This window comes from Parasteatoda tepidariorum, chromosome 6 (genome assembly GCF_982258835.1).
Source record: "Parasteatoda tepidariorum strain Cologne lab strain chromosome 6, Ptep-v5.0, whole genome shotgun sequence".
In the NCBI taxonomy this organism is placed as follows: domain Eukaryota; kingdom Metazoa; phylum Arthropoda; class Arachnida; order Araneae; family Theridiidae; genus Parasteatoda; species Parasteatoda tepidariorum.
This window is the reverse complement of record NC_141760.1, coordinates 6,351,592-6,368,468: the sequence shown is the minus strand read 5'-3', so window position 1 is coordinate 6,368,468 and position 16,877 is coordinate 6,351,592. Positions and strand designations below refer to the sequence as shown.

General features: G+C 27.7%; 1 protein-coding gene across 1 annotated transcript in view; it reads left to right on the top strand.

Annotated features, from left to right (window-relative positions):
- LOC107452896 (uncharacterized) overlaps window positions 1-16,877 on the top strand; it is a 183,938-nt gene that overhangs the window by 135,683 nt on the left and 31,378 nt on the right. The window contains exon 4 of the mRNA XM_087165357.1: window positions 9,775-9,860. Coding sequence (XP_087021483.1) covers window positions 9,775-9,810 — 36 coding nt within the window. The 3' untranslated portion in view covers window positions 9,811-9,860. The remainder of the gene's footprint in view (window positions 1-9,774; window positions 9,861-16,877) is intronic.

The window sequence follows — 16,877 nt, the reverse complement described above, 5'->3', positions numbered from 1 at the left end:
TACCTCTCTCTCAGATAGCAGTTCACTTTGATGCAATCGATGTGATGGCGGAGAATCGGTACTAAACGCGAATTATTGTGCTTCTAATGAACTCCGTCGTCTCTAAAATGGTGATATATGACACTGAAGAGGAGATAAACTCGGCTTCTTCCTGTATCACCATTGGATAGACACAATCAGCTGACTTTTTAAGTAATATTTACGCATTATGTTTGTCTTAAAAATGGAGGGTGAAAAAAATTAAATTGGTGGGTGAAAAAAAAATTGCCTCAAACTTAAATTTAAGAATGTAAACTAAAAAATACTGTTAACTTCAGTTGGAGAGGGGAAAGGCGATTGTTCGAAACATGTTGAAGTTGGTTTTTTTAAGATATGTGGCTAAGGAAAATAAAAAAGTTAAGTTTAAGTGCCGTACACTTGAAGCAATGCGATGATTTTAAACTTTATATATAATCTTGCCGCAAAAAATTATCATTTACTTTAAAACTGAAAAATAACTTAAATATTTTAAAAGTTATTAGACTTAATGAAAAACCGCCAATTTGGCGACATTTCTCCACCTAGTTGAAAATTATCTAAATCACTGCCGTATTCTTAGTGTTTGCAAACTTTTATAAGCCCATGTAAGGCTGCATTGGAATAAGTTATTAAATATTAAAAAATTAGACCACAAATGCTTTTCATTTTCACGAAACTGTGGTTTTTTTCCATATTGTCGTTTTGCGCCATTTTCGAAATAAGAGTAGACAGCGCTGGCTTTAGACAGGCTAAGCTTGACCAAACAGTCATGAATAACAGTAGCAAACTCACAGAAGTTATAAAAATAGTGTATTATTAAAAAAAAAGCATCATTTATATATTACGACGGAGCCTTCGAAAAACAGCTTAAATGAAATAAATTAGTTACGTTGATTTCGATCACGCCTTTTTCAATAGTGATTCATCAGATTTTAATTTTTTTTCGCTTGCTGAAATATTTATTTATAACCCCTATTGTGCATTTTTTTTTGCTTCATTTTTGACAACCATTTTAAAAAGTATATATTAGGTGAATACGAAACATTGAGCATACCTCAAATATAATTTTCAGGAAACATGCAATGTCTAAATTACTAAATAGTAATTTACAAGCTTTGATGTGTAATAACACGTTAAAGAAATAACATTATAACTAATAAAAAATATATCTAATATAAATTGTAATAACTGTAGCTCGCACTTGTTACTGCAAGACGAGACAAAAGCAATAGCGCAAGAAAAACAAAAAGAAACATGTAAAATAGGATAAATAATATAGAACATGGAATAATATACATAATGCATAAATATTCATAAAACATTAAGGGAAAATTAGGCAAAGCAACACATGAAAAAAACTTTGAATAAATTAAATTTCATGAGTTGCAGTTACTTTTTGCCAAATATTATTGTCTTTCGAAATCGGTCAGACAATATTAAATTACCTATTATTTTGTTGAGAATGTGAATTTGAAAGAGAAACATATACCCCTCAGATAATTTCTTGGTCACAAATAATTATTATCCCACATACGCAATCCATCAATGCGTGAAAAAATAAAAAACCCTTTAAAACAATAGGAAAATAATGAAATAAACATGCGAAAATGTATAAAGCTGCACATGGGAGAGATCCGTGACTTTATGCTGTTCCTTTGAGACGCATAACTAAGCTATTTTATTACATTAAAGTGCTACTGTGTATTAAAGTTGTACATATAAAATCAGTGAAATTAGTCTGTCTTTAACGTTATACAAGAAAAAAAAAACAAAAAAGAAAATTCGAAGTCAGAAGGCTTCTTTGCAAATGAAAATAAAAAAAAAATTCTCATGTTCGTCAGCATTAAGTACTAAGCAAAACTTTAAATTTAAACTAAAAAACTTGCTTAAAAGTTTCGACGTGAATTTTAAAAAAATCGTCACTTAAAAAAATCACTTAAAAAAATCGTCTGATTGATCAATCGAGATTTTTACACCAAGATCAAAATCATTGAAATCACAGAATAATTCGCTGTTTTTTTAATATTTTTATAAGTCCAAATAATGAGTGCATGAATTACTTTTAAATGTATTAAGAAATATTTTTTAGATCATTAAAGTTTTTGATTTTCATGAAATAAATTTGACTTTTCGCATTGATTTTTCGCGCCATTTTCATGATCAGCATAGAGGGCGCTGACTAAATATTGATAAAACTTAACCGAGTAATCATGAATAACAGTTACAAAGTAACAGTAATCAGAATTTGTTAAATGCCTTATTTTGTATGACGGTATTTGTATTAATAATAATAAACCGAAGGAAAAAATATATTTAATTATCACAGAAATACATACTTCTGGAAACAAAATACAAACCATTTCTTTTATCATTAAATTACCAACAACATTCGTCCTATTCTGAGAGGCTTACCTAAGTAAATTAGCAAGATTGTTTGTTCTATTTAATATCGAACTAAAATGATTTTATCTTAATAATTCGAATATCGTATTCATAATCGTTATTTTCCTATGGGATCGAGCAATCTGAAATATTAACTCTATTACACACACTCTAATATAGTAGTTAATTTATCGGTATTTTTACGTCGAATTATATCGAAATGGGAAAGATTTTCATTAAGATTTAAAGCATATCATCAAATGTAAACAACATTTCATGTTACGTCTTTAGTAAGAAAGCTTTTAAGTGGTTTTCTTAAAAAGAATGCAAATTAACGAGGAATAAAGTAAATACAATCCGATATCAGTGTTGCCATTCTGCCGAGCATTAAAAATCGGACTAAAATGGAACATGGAATTTGACAATAATCTCTCCGAGAAGAGAGAACGATGCCTCCTCCTACGGGAATTTCGTCATCCAGATCAGTCGGAATGTACGAAACATACTTTAATTTCGAGCTTTAGTCCTTCGCAATCAAGAAAATCAGAATAAATGTTTACCTTAGGCACAAATTCTGAGATTTGATTCACTAAAACGAATGCATAATTCGATGCGACAAATACAAGCCGAAATGAATTGTTATTTGTTCTGATTGGCGTGAAATTTAATCTCAGATAAAAGTTTCATTTTTTGAAAATTTTAATAATTGCATTCTTGCAAATAATTTAATTACATTTTAAGAATAGTTCTTTTTCTTGTTTAATCCATTTCGGCAAACGATTTTTCTTTGAATGTCATTACGTAGAGAAGTAATCTCATTTGAAAAAAAAAGCATCACAATTATTTAATTAATATAGACACATCATTTACAATTTAAATTGGTTTAGAATTAAGGCAAACTTAATTTGTGCATTTTGAAAAAGAAATTGATTACTTATCGAATCGAGGATGATTTAAAGTGTCTAGCATTAATAGAATTCATCAGTTAATTCTTAAATTAGTTTTTAAAAAATGGTGCATTGAAATTTTTGTGGATTCTAATAAAAACTATATAAAACTCATTTCTATTTTAACAGTTTGTTGAAATTTCCGTCTATAACTGCTGTTACTATAATGATGTCATTAAACTAAAAGAAAAAAACTAAACTCAGTGGCGCGGCAGCCCATAGAGGGCCAAGACTCTTCGGTAAATATTACATATCTTTTTGGTGTTCTTAAAAGAGCTAGATATACGGTAAATTTGACATATTTTGGTAGTTTTGATCGTACTTTTTTTCTTAGTGTGATCATTTGCACTTTAGAATCCTACTACTACCACTAAACTCAGTGGCGCGACAGCCCATAGAGGGCCAAGGCCTACTGTGCCCATCTCAGTTTTCTTGACCAAGGGCTCTGGGGTCCAGGAGCAGATGTTCCGGTTAGGTGGTCAGCCGAAAGCGGAACCCCCAGTGTTTAGTTCCCAAGTATGCTTGGTACTCATTTATCGAACCACTGAAGGGATGAAAGACTGAGTCAACCTTGCCCGGCCCGAGAATCGAACCCTGGACCTGTGGCACGGGAGTTACCACTCAGCCACCGGGCGTAAAATGATATAATGCAATCGAATTTAATTTTGAATTATGTGTTCGTGAGCCTCAAATTAAATTTATCCGCTCAATGGAACTTCTGTCTATGCCATGATATTGTTATAGCATAATAATGCTCATTATACCCCATTATATTATTAATCTGTTCTGTTTCATAACAATATTTATTTATAGCAAAATAATATTATTCCAATCAAATTTACTTTAACAATATGAATTTGTGAAATTTAATTTAAATTTAAATTAAGTTTAATAACCTATTGTAATCTTAGTTTATGTCCTAGTATTATTGCGTCATAGCATTTTCAAGCCTGTGCCATATTAATATAAACCATAATATTTATGGAATCATGCGAATCAGACAATATCACAATAATAATAGTCCAATTCATCCAATTTAGGAACATAAATTTGCGAATTTTAAAATTAAATTTTATAATCTTTTGCAATTTCTCTATTATTTTTTTTTAACTTATAAAATTATGAGAAAACAATTTTGTGAACAGTATTTTTCGAAAGGTAGTTTTGTATTATGCATCTGTCTGTTTTTCGATTCTTCATAAATCTTTGCTTAATTTACTTTAAAAAAATTTTTTGCATCCTCCAATCAGGTTTTTATGTGTTCAAACTATAATAAAATAGCGAGCTAAGACACTTCCTATTGATAATTTCTGGTACGCAGATTTTCTCCTCCAAATCTCCAGAAATAATGAAATACTTTTAAATATAGTCTTGCAAATAACAAAATTTTTATTTTGATATAACGCTACTTCGACTAACCACATTTTAATTATAATTCGAAATTATCTCATAATGCATTGTAATATTTTTAAATAAACCATACAATATTTAAAAAGCAAAGGAGCTTTTGCCAATGCAATTCATGTAAGGGAAGGATAATTACAATTCATCAGAGCAAAATATTCTGAACTACAATTCAAATTACATTTACTCGATTCATTAAATAAAATTGTTTGTTCAATTGTTCCAAATTAAGTTTAAAACAACGAATGACATTCAAATTAGGCTCCAAATCCTGATGTTTTGTTTGCTTGTAAACTTTTCACATATCTATCAATATTTTATCCGAATCAGATTTCAGTGAAAAGTGCTGTATTTGGTAAAATTTACTACGAATTCTCTTTTCAACTATCCCCCCCACCCCCATTAATTGGTGCCCCTCATCCACAGAACACATTCAGACATCAAACGACATCCAAGAGGGGTTGGGGAGGGACAGCCCTAGATGAGAGGGGGTCGCGCAATTAGTCGACAAACATCCAAAGTCCACCATTTCCCCAGCAACGTCCGGCTTGGCTCGATAACAGCAAAATCCGTCCTGGTGACTGAGAAGGGAGGTGGGTGGTGGTAGGGAGTCCAGGAGCTTGGACAATATCCATCTCCTCGGACCGGATTGTGTTTCCTAGATATTTCTCCCTCGATAAGAGAGACGACCGAAATGTCCGGGGGTCAGCCAGAGGATGTCAGGCGCCGAACCTTCATTAAGGCACGTTCGTTGCTAATTTGGACCTGATTGGGAGGTAGTCTGTCTTGTGGCGTGCGACGTATTAGAAAGGCTCTATCGCTTGGCTGACCCCCCCCCCCATCATTCCAGTCACTTATGTCCATCAACCCCTTTTAAACTTCAGAGACATACTTTTAGTAAGAATAAGGGAGCGTATTAGAATATTATCGATATCCATACAAAGACCATGTGATCATACTTATCTTTCAATTGGGAAAAAAACTTATCAATGAAAAGTTAAAAGACTAGTATGGAATAATGCTTCAAACCATACCGTTTCTTTATTCAACTACAGTAGAAGGGATAGTTCGAAAAAAAAAAAAAAACAATTATGAGAGCATTTAATTTTCCTATATGCGTACAAGAGAACTCCTAAGTTAAGTTTTTTAAGAGAAACATCCCTTTCTGAATGAGGTTCTATAAAATAAAATGAAATAAAATAGAAAAATTTTTAATGGGAAAAAGTAAAGGTTCTCTTCAGGACGCATTCCTTAACGATGGTATATGCAATATTTCAAAATAAAGAATAATCATCCTAATATAAAAATCACTCTTTATAATGCGCCTAAATTGCTAAAAAATTAAAATGCAATTGAAAATGAGTTTGAGATAGAAGAAAGTAGAAAACAAACTGACCGACTTGAAGTAAAATTAAAAATGCCTTAAAAATAGATATTCACTTATCTAACAGTTAACAAAAATTCGCTACACAAAATGGTGCTTATAGCTTAAATCATTTAAAATGTTTTTTAAATATATATATTAGATTTAGTTTTACTCGTTAAATAGTTATAAAAGACACTCAGTTATATGTGTTTATATAATGCATGCAATTAAAAATTATTATAAATAATTGTTATTAAAATACAATTATAACCTACTAGTTACATATATCACAACTAATAGTTGTAATTTTTGATAGTTATCGTTAACTGTCTTAATTATTGATATACTATAGGTGCTTTTTAATGTTTATTACGACTGTTTTATTATTTTTACTTAATGATAATTTTCGAGAAAGGCTATTAAAAATGAAATTTTGCCATTTTCGAATTTATTCGATTTGAGTATTTCATGTATTGTAACATCAGAATTATGGAGTCTGGATGGCATCTCAATATTTTCTGAGGAGAACATATCGAGATGTTCCATTGGAAAACATGGTGCACTATACTATTAGATTTTTGACCGAACGAATATTAAGAAAGGATTCCGGAAATAGCGGAAGACATGATTCCGTTATTGAGGAGGTCATTGGAACAGCAGATGGAAATTTCGAAGGATGTTCAGAATTTGAAGGGGTTAAGGAAGAAAAAAAGGGTTGAATGGCATTTCTTCCTGTATCCGGAAGTCAAAGGGTTATGCCCTATCTTTTCCATCATATGGTTGAATTTCGAATATGACTTGATCAAACCGTTATTTTATTCCTTATTGTCAGAACTAATATAAAATTATAATTATAATCAATACAAATCTATCGAAGTTGTAAGACAGATGGATAATTTTAAAAACCAATATATACATAACTATTAAATTTAATTCATTTTAGTTACTTATCAGAATTATTATAATATTAGAATTATTGTAATATCAGAATTATAATGAAATTATAACAATATTAATGACATAATTATTAATTAAGTTGTGATATAAATACAAACTTACAGGTTTAATAAAATAATAAATATATTATATTATAATAAAATCATAAAGGATTTGAAAATGAATAAAATCAAAAAATTTTATTGTTTTACATTTATAAAAAAAAAATACTATTGTACTCAAAAACGGAACGAACAAAAATAAATATTCTTAATCCAGTAGTAGATTCATTTTATTTTGATAAAATACAAGAAATCATATTAAAAATAATGATTATATTAAAAATAAAAAGTAATTAATGTGCTTAAAATAGAATAAACAAAAAGTAGATATTCTTACTCAAGTAATAAGGTTATTTCCTTTTTGTTTCTTACATTATAATTGATATAAAATAATAAACATATTAAAAATGGAAATAAAATTAAGAAACGTTAAAGTTGGTTTATTAATGTCATTAATAAAAATATAAATGATCATTTAGGTAGTTACTAATATAAGAATGCATTAAATATTGAGTTAAATTTATTATAATTAATTAAATTAATTATCAGAATTTAAGACTTTTATAAAGAATGTAATGCTGTAATCATTTAAATAATAAATTATTAATTGAATTTATTTTTCATTGCAATTTATAAAAATATAGAATTAATAATCTTTTTAGATTAATTTCATTTCAGTCCTTAACATCAAATTCATATTACAAATAAAGTTAATGAAATTTTAAAACACTTAAAAAAATCATTGATCAAATATATGTTGTTGTTTTTTATTTTTGTTTTTTCATTTTAGTCACATTTATTTTGAAATCAATATAAATTTATAATCATATTAAGAGATTATGTATTTGTTTCATCATTGTGCAAGTATAAATTATTAAAAATAATGCAATAAAAATTAGTTAAATAACACGATATACATTATTATAGTGTTGGACACATGATAATATTATCATAAAATTATAAATGAAAATCTGAAATTATTAATGAAGTAATAATTCATTTCATTTTCATCACTGATATCGAAATTAATATAAAATAGTATAAATAATAGTATAATAGTGTATTATATAATAGTTATGTTAATATCACTTATAATTGATAAATTCTTTTTATTTTATTATTCGTTTCTGATTCATAGAAAAACGTTATCATCAAAATTAAAATCATAAAATTCGACGACTATTAATAAAAAATTATTAATAAAATTACTTATTAACAATTTCATATTTGTATTATCAATAAATGTATTAATACAAAATTCTTCATTCGGTTTTAAATTATTTCTTGATAGCGTAATATCATTTATAAATTAAAACTTCCCTTTATTTAATTATTCGTCTTTGATTTATCCGAAAAAAAATATCATCAAAATTAAAATCATAAAATTCCACGACTTTTAAAAAGAAAAGAAAATTAATGATTGACAATTTTATATTTATATGTTCAAACAATTTTGATAACAAAATACCATTTATAAATAATAAATTTGTTTTATTTTATTATTCGTCTCTGATTTATAGAAAACATTTATCATCAAAATCAAAATTATAAAATTCTATGATTATCAATAAACATATGAAATAAATTATTAATTTTTTTATGTTTCTGTCAGCAATAAATGTATAAATTATAAGAATACATGAAAGAATAAAATTTATTACTAGATTATAAGTTAAAGACAATTAATAAGGCCGATAATTTTTTTCGATAAGTTGCAATCAATATTAATTCAATCTTTCTTTTCTGAGTTTAAAATTATAATCATATGAAATATAAATTTATTAATTAAATTCTAACTCAAATATAAAAACCATCAAACAATTCATTTAATCGTTTCCTTTTTGTTTTAATATCAAATTATTCATTATCTGTTAAATTATTGTCTAAGTTTTATAAGACTATTAATATGAATATGAAACTAACAAAACAAGCAAATATATAATTTAATTCTTGGTTTCAGTAAATGTTACAATAGAATTAATTTTTTTAAAGTTATTTCCTAGCACATTTATTTTTAAAAAAATGCTGTCAAACAGCAGCAAAAAACGCATAAAATATTTAAGTTAAATTTTAAATAAATCTTTCGGAAATATGACTTGAAATTCATAAAACTATAGAGCTTTTGTTCCATAGTTTGTATGCAGTTTCGAAATTTTTTTTAGGGGGGGGATATTATTATATCTTTATTAGCATGAATTTATTAACATAGCCCAACTTCTTATTTTTGACGTATTCAACGCTACAATTCTCTAGCTGTTAATACAAATGCTTTTTAAATATTTGTCTACATTCTCCAGCTTACACATCCAGCTTTATGTGCACTGCCTCCCTCTCTTTCTCTTTCCATCTGACTTTTGAAGTGTAATTCTTTTCATTGAGTTACCGATATATGTAGATTTAATTTAAATTTTGTAAAAAGTCAATTTAGTATAATTAAAAATTGGTTTGGTACAGTTATTACAAATGCTCCTTACATATTTTTCTACACTGCCTCCCTCTCTTTCTCTTTCCATCTGGTTTTCGAAGCGTTATTCCTTTCATTGAGTTACCGATGTATGAAGATTTAATTTAAATTTTATGAAAAGCGAAGATTTAATTTGAATTCTATAAAAAAAGTCACTTTAATATGTATAGAAATTAAATTATTTAATTTTTATAGCTTGGAGGTATTCTAAAAATCAACAAAATGGAATAAAATGAGAAGTAGAATCGGAAAAAAGCCGTGGATGATGCTTTTCATTTAAGGTAAGTTTATTTTAACTGCTAATTAGAATTAACCAGCAAAAAAATTTCATTATATCATTATTGTTTTTCCATCTCTGTCATTTATCATATTGATGAAAGTGCACTGAGAAAAAAAGTATGGTCATAGCTATTAGAATGTGATATGGCGGCTATATGGCTATACTATGGGAACACCAAAGAGCTCGGTAATTTTTATCGAAGTATGAAGCTGTTGTTTTCAGACAACTTAGTTTTTATCACAAAATATTATTCTCGTTATAGTTTTACCTGTTATTCTTGCCTTATATTTTAGTATTTTTTGCTATATTGATTTGCCTGCTCTCAACATGATAAAAAGTTTTAAAACATTTTCGTGCTATTTAAGAATATGGGGTATATTATTTAAAAATATGGAATTATTCATTTCCAAACTGTATTCAAAATAGTCCCCCTCTCTGACAGATTGACGGATTATATCCATTGTTATGACCCATACCCTACCTTTATAAATATTCGAGAAATGAGAGTGTTGATACCCCCTGTTACATTATTGTCGTTAATTTAAATTTTGTAAGTCTCTTCTTATTTTCTCAATTTTTTACCCCTGTTACCTATATTTTATTCATAAACGCAAACTCTTCACAGCTTGAAGGGAACCGAGCCCCACCAATAATTTTTTAAAGAGTATATTTTGTGTTTAACAATTCTTTTTGTGGCATGTAAAAAACAAAAAATACTGTGAATTACTTTGAAAACTGACTCAAATTTCAATGTCATGTTCTCATGATTTAAAGAAAAAAGCTTAAAAAATAATTATCAGCTAATTGTAAAAGTCAGCTGCTCAATTTGAAACTCAATGACATCCCAACGCATTTTCAAGTTAAAATTGATTAAAAATTATTATTTTTTATGTGTCCTTCAGCATTTCACGTAATTTCACATAATTTTTGAATGACTTTTTTTGCATAAAACTGCTTGACTTTTTTTTCAAAGGAAGTTGTAAGAATTCCAAATACCATTCTACAAAAAAAGTTTTTTTTAATTTTCTTCATTATTTAAATGTTTAGGTACTTATTTAATTTACATGGTTAATTTATTTGATTAATTTGCTTTATTAATTTGATTAATTACTTTACTTATTTAATTTTTCTATTTAATTCATTTATTTTGTCTTATTTATTTATATTCTTTAACTTACTTAATTTATTATACACTTACTTAAAACCAAGACTCCTCTATCTGTAAATTGACACCAGTCATTTCCATCTTTGTGAAATGTATGTTACTTTCTAAATGTTTTGTTTAACTCAAAATTTTAACTTTATTTTCAATAAGGGACTCAAATAAATTATTTTCATTTTAGTCGGTTGATCAGGTTCAAACACCAGCTGTAGCGTTTGCTGATCCGCACCCACAGTAACACACTAAATCTCTCAGGATCACACGCTACAATACAATTGCTATCAGGCTAACTATGGCAAGTTTTCGAAATTGACTACGTTTAACTTTCTCGAATATTAATTTTCCATAGAAAGTACTCCCTGTACAAAAATGAGTTAATTTTAATGCTTGACTCAAGAGTTCCTTTGTCTGAGTCTGTTACAAAATAAACAAAAATAATAGCTTAAACAACAGAGGTACCGACATATGTATCGGATAGTCATAGTATAAAATGATATACAATTTAAGAATTAAATTCATGATAAATTGCATATTATATTATATTATATTATATTATATTATATTATATTATATTATATTATATTATATTACATTACATTACATTACATTATATTATATTATATTATATTATATTATATTATATTATATTATATTATATTATATTATATTATATTATATTATATTATATTATATTATATTATATTATATTATATTATATTATATTATATTATATTATATTATATTATATTATATTATATTATATTATATTATATTTATTGGATGAACTCATATAAATTTTACACTATGAAACTAAAACCTATATTATAAATCTAGAGAAACAAAAAATGTCATTTTGAAATAACGTCCTCCCATTCTTTTTACTCTTCCGAACAATCCACAACATATTTCCTTTTTCTTTATTTTTTGCACAGAGCCCCACTACGACGATTTTCTTCACCAAACAAATGCATTGTCCTGGCGCAAAAAGATTGATTTGGCGCTACTCTTTGGCGATCGATAGCTGTTGTAATTCCGCAATTTCCTCTCGCCTCTCTTTTCAATTGAATAAATGCATCTCGAGCTTCCGAAGGGATAAAATCCCGTTGTTCTCCCGTTTCCTCACGGCCCCACCCCTGATCCAAGAAACGGGTCCTTGTGTGCAAAAGACTTTTATTAAATTCAGTTTTCGAAAAATTGATCGATATTTTACTGATTGACGCTTACTGATGAAAATTAAAGAACACTATCTTGGAGAAGCTTCCTTAAGACAAGGAAGAATTTATCAAAAGCTCCGGGTTTAAATCCTGACTTCGGCAAAATCCATTTAGCATTCTTTCGCCCGTCTCTTGACGCATTTATCAGTCTTTTGCATCCGTACTGATTAAAAGATTCGTAATGTCCATAGATTTTTAGATAAATCACGAAAGGGTTCGTGCCTCTACGTAGTCTCGTGATTGCTGTGTTGATAGTTTTGTTGAAAAGCTTAGATATTTCGTTGAAGTGTTTTGTTATTTTAATTACCGATTGTTCCGAACCGTTTGGAGATTGAATTATTTTGGAAAAAGAGAAATTGAGGTTGGCTAAAACTGCAAGGATTCGACGGATTCACACGGAATGGATTTGTTAACTATTCCAACGAAGAACAAAGAATCTCAACTTTCAACTAGAATTTAAAAGACCTTCTTTTCTTCAATTCAAAAGCTAAAATACGAATCTACTTAATCATTTTGAAAGAGTTATATTTTTTGGAAGGTTCAAATAATTTCACAACTATTAAAAATGTCCTCTAAACACTCGCGAAATTTTATTCATTTTTAACGAAACCATTACCAAGAAAATACTTCGAGCGAACATTTCGTCAAATTGAGGAAATTTCCTTTCCTTGTTTGGGGGTACGAATTTCGTTAAAAACATTATGTTAAATGCAACATATCGAATAACACGATTGGTTAAGGAATGCAACGTACAATAAAAATATTACGATTGATTTTTTTTTTAAATTTCTTATTTTTAATAACGGCTGGCACTGAACTTTCATTCTTAACTTTAGAAGATGCCGGAAGTGTTGCTCATTTATGGCTATCCAGTTGGTATCTGTGAACCAAAGTCACGGAGGCGAGCAACATACCCCACGCCACACTACTACAGATACCATCCACACATCAGAAGACAAGATACAGAGAGACAACCATGCCCTGAGCGGGATTCGATCCCGCAGTCAGACAAGTTAACCACTCGGCCACCTGACAAGCGTAGAACAGAATGAGAGCTCAGTCATTGTCAGTAAGCGAACTCACGATACATACTTACCAAGTAATTGCTCTAAACCCTGAGCCACCCAGTCGTAAGATTAAAACGATTTAAAAATCAAGTTTAAAAAAATGTTGGAAAACCCTTAACATGCAACGATATTATTTAAAATGTCAACTTTCGTTAAAGCGTTTATATTAAATAAAGTTTTAATTTTTTCGTTTGAATTCTTACAACTATTTAGCCTGTATAATTTCGTACAAGATGCTTTTGTTGACAAGTTTAATATTATTTTCATGTTTAATTATTTGCTTTTGAAAAAATTTAAAAAACTGTTTTTTTATTTTTAATTTTAGTAGAACACGCTTTTTTGTAAATTGAATTTCATAAAAAGTTTCAATTGAATGTAATATTAACTTTCACTAATTTGGTTTAGGTAGGCCCCTATGCTACCCATTAGCCTCAGGCCACGTGATCAATCAAAGACTCCATAGTACCTCTGGATACAATGAATCTTTGATTGAATTTTTACAGAATTGTTGTTTTTCGTTGAATTCTTTTTTCCTATTGGAAAAAAAAAAGAAAAAAAAAAGGAGAAAAATAATGAAAATTAACCTTTTTCTTTTTTCCCTCTTTTTTCCATAGCAACAAACAGAAGAATTTCTTTTCTTTTTTTTTTGAAGTTGCATCTTTTCCTAAATCTAAGACAAATAACTTAAGAGAAGTATAGATGCTTTAAAATGTAGATTTTTTGACAGAATCGTTACTTTATGTAGAATATTTTCTGACATAGCTACTTACGTCTTCACACTGGGCTGTCATTGTTAAGAGCTGGGGTTCAATCCCCAGTGGCGGCTCAAAGCTCATCCAGCTTCAGATCGATGGGCACTAGCTTATCTGCGAAATAAATGCGGCGTGTGCGCAGTGCTGACCACATTGCCAGAATTGTGCCGTTGATCACGAAATTGTGGAGTATTGTATATATATATATATATATATATATATATATATATATATATATATATATATATATATATATATATATATATATATATATATATATATATATATATATATATATATATATATATATATATATATATATATATATATATATATATATATATATATATTTGGTATTATAAGACCTTAGAGCGATTTTCAAATGGAATTGTTATTTATCTGCTGAATGTTTCTGTGAAGAAAAAAAGTAGAACATTTACTTACATAGCAGCAAATATAGAATAATCCTACAAGGGTTGTAATATAAACTGATGTTCTGCAAAGAACAAGAATAATGTAGAAGGACTGAACAAAAATAATTCTTTGATTAAAATTTTTTACTTTTTAAAAAAACAAACAAAAAACGATTTCCTAAGATCTTCAAAAGATAGAATACGGACATGTCCCATAAAACATTTCTTTTTAAGTTTCTGAAAGGAAGCATTCACACCCGGAACAATTCAAATACAACTCAACACAACACTTAACGAGTAGTCACGGAAAAAAAAATGGCCCCCATGATTGGAAAGTATTGTTGCATTGACTTTCAACGGCAGATTTGCATAAAACATAAATAAGGACTGCAATTTGACCAATTCGTCTAAATCTTGTATTCCAATATATACCAAAGTAGAGCAATTTAAACCACTTCTTCTTTTCTCTTTAATTTTACTACAAGTAGCAATTGAGTCATTTTTTATTTGAGTCCTCTTCTCTGAATTTAATGAGTCCTCTTCATTTTTAAGTCGTCCTCTTCACTAATCACAATTCATCAGAAGTTAATTCAGATATTCATCTCCTTTCTTTGGCTAATAATACCACCTTTCTTCAACTTTATCAGGAAGTTTTTTTTCTCAGTTTTATTTTATTACTATTTTTATTTTGTGTGAATTTTCGAATAGGTCCTCTTGAAAGGAATCCAATAAAGAAAACGATTGAATATCAAGGGTAATTTTCATTTGGCTATAAGTTCCGTGCTCGAGTGCGACTGTGAAGGGGAAAAAAATCTTATTTTTGAATTTTCTTAATTGTCTCATATATTTGAGGCTCAGTTTCTTAAAGAAAAATGATGCGTCACTGTTTCGTTGACAAGAAAAATGATTCATCAGAATAATCACCCTCTAATTATGATGCAAAAAAGTCACGTATATTGTCAAAGGTATAATTAGAAGTGACACTAATTAATAGCAATACTAATTAAAAAGCTAGAAGAATCATAAAACATAGATATCAGCTATTAACCAATTTAAATTTTGAATAAAACTTTTTATACTTATTTAAAAAAATCATTTTATAATTTATAATTTTCTAAATGTGTATATATATATATATATATATATATATATATATATATATATATATATATATATATATATATATATATATATATATATATATATATATATATATATAAACTGCGAAAACATTTTTAAATCATTCTTGAAAAATATCCGTCCATGTAAGTTGAACTGATTTTGCTGCTCGCTTTATAGTCTCCCCTTTTTAATGTTTTTTCTTTTTATTTTATTTTATTATCTGTTTTTACATGTTATTTTTACTTATTTGTACTTTTTGTGATCTATTTCATTTGTTGTTATTTTTAAAAAAAAATTTTTGAGTGCTCCTCACACTATTGTATTAATTTATTTAGCTTTGGCTTTATTGATACAATATCAGAAAGCACTCTGTTTTGCGGATATAATCGTGTGGGCTAAAGAAAAGATTATATCCTTTTTTTTCTTTCCTTTTTTTTCCGGTTTTTAAATTAACATTTCATGATTTTTATTTTTATTTTTAATTTATTTATTTTTTTATTTATTATTATTTTTAATAAACTGTTGTTTGTTATTTTTTACTTATTATTCCCCCCCCCTTTTTCATATGTCTATTATTTTTCTTTGTTTTATTCTTCGTTATGAACTTATCTAATGAGTTCTGTTTACTTGCAGCTTAAGCGCAATAAATGAAACTTATTGTTTTTCTTAACTTTCTTAGTGTTTTCTTGTATTTATATATATATATATATATATATATATATATATATATATATATATATATATATATATATATATATATATATATATATATATATATGCATACAAAAAAAGAAATACTGAAAGAAGAAAAAAAAGAAAAGTACACTAAGCTTCAAATTTCCAAAAGTAGAGTTCTAAACTTAAAATAAATAAATAATTCATTAATAAATCAATTATAAATAAATAATAAATAAGTAATTCTGTAAAGTAATAAGTAAACTTAATAAATATTAAATAAATAAATGATGAATGAGTAAATCAATAATAGATAATAAATAAATAATAATAAGCGCGTATTAAAAATGCAAAAGGAATAAAATAGCGTAAAATATTGAAAATTTAGGGAAAGAATTGCGTTTAAAATATAGCGAAATAATCAGAAAGGGAAATTAAAATTACCGATCTCCTGACTAATCTATTGGGACCCTATTTTCTAAATTGCAGCCCTTTGTACCACCGAAATTGGAAATTATTATGTCATTATGACGGCCCCTATATTATGACGGCCTCCCTAACTTACGCTGAGGTGCAATGATCAACTGTAGTGGTTACAGCATGCTATTGCGAA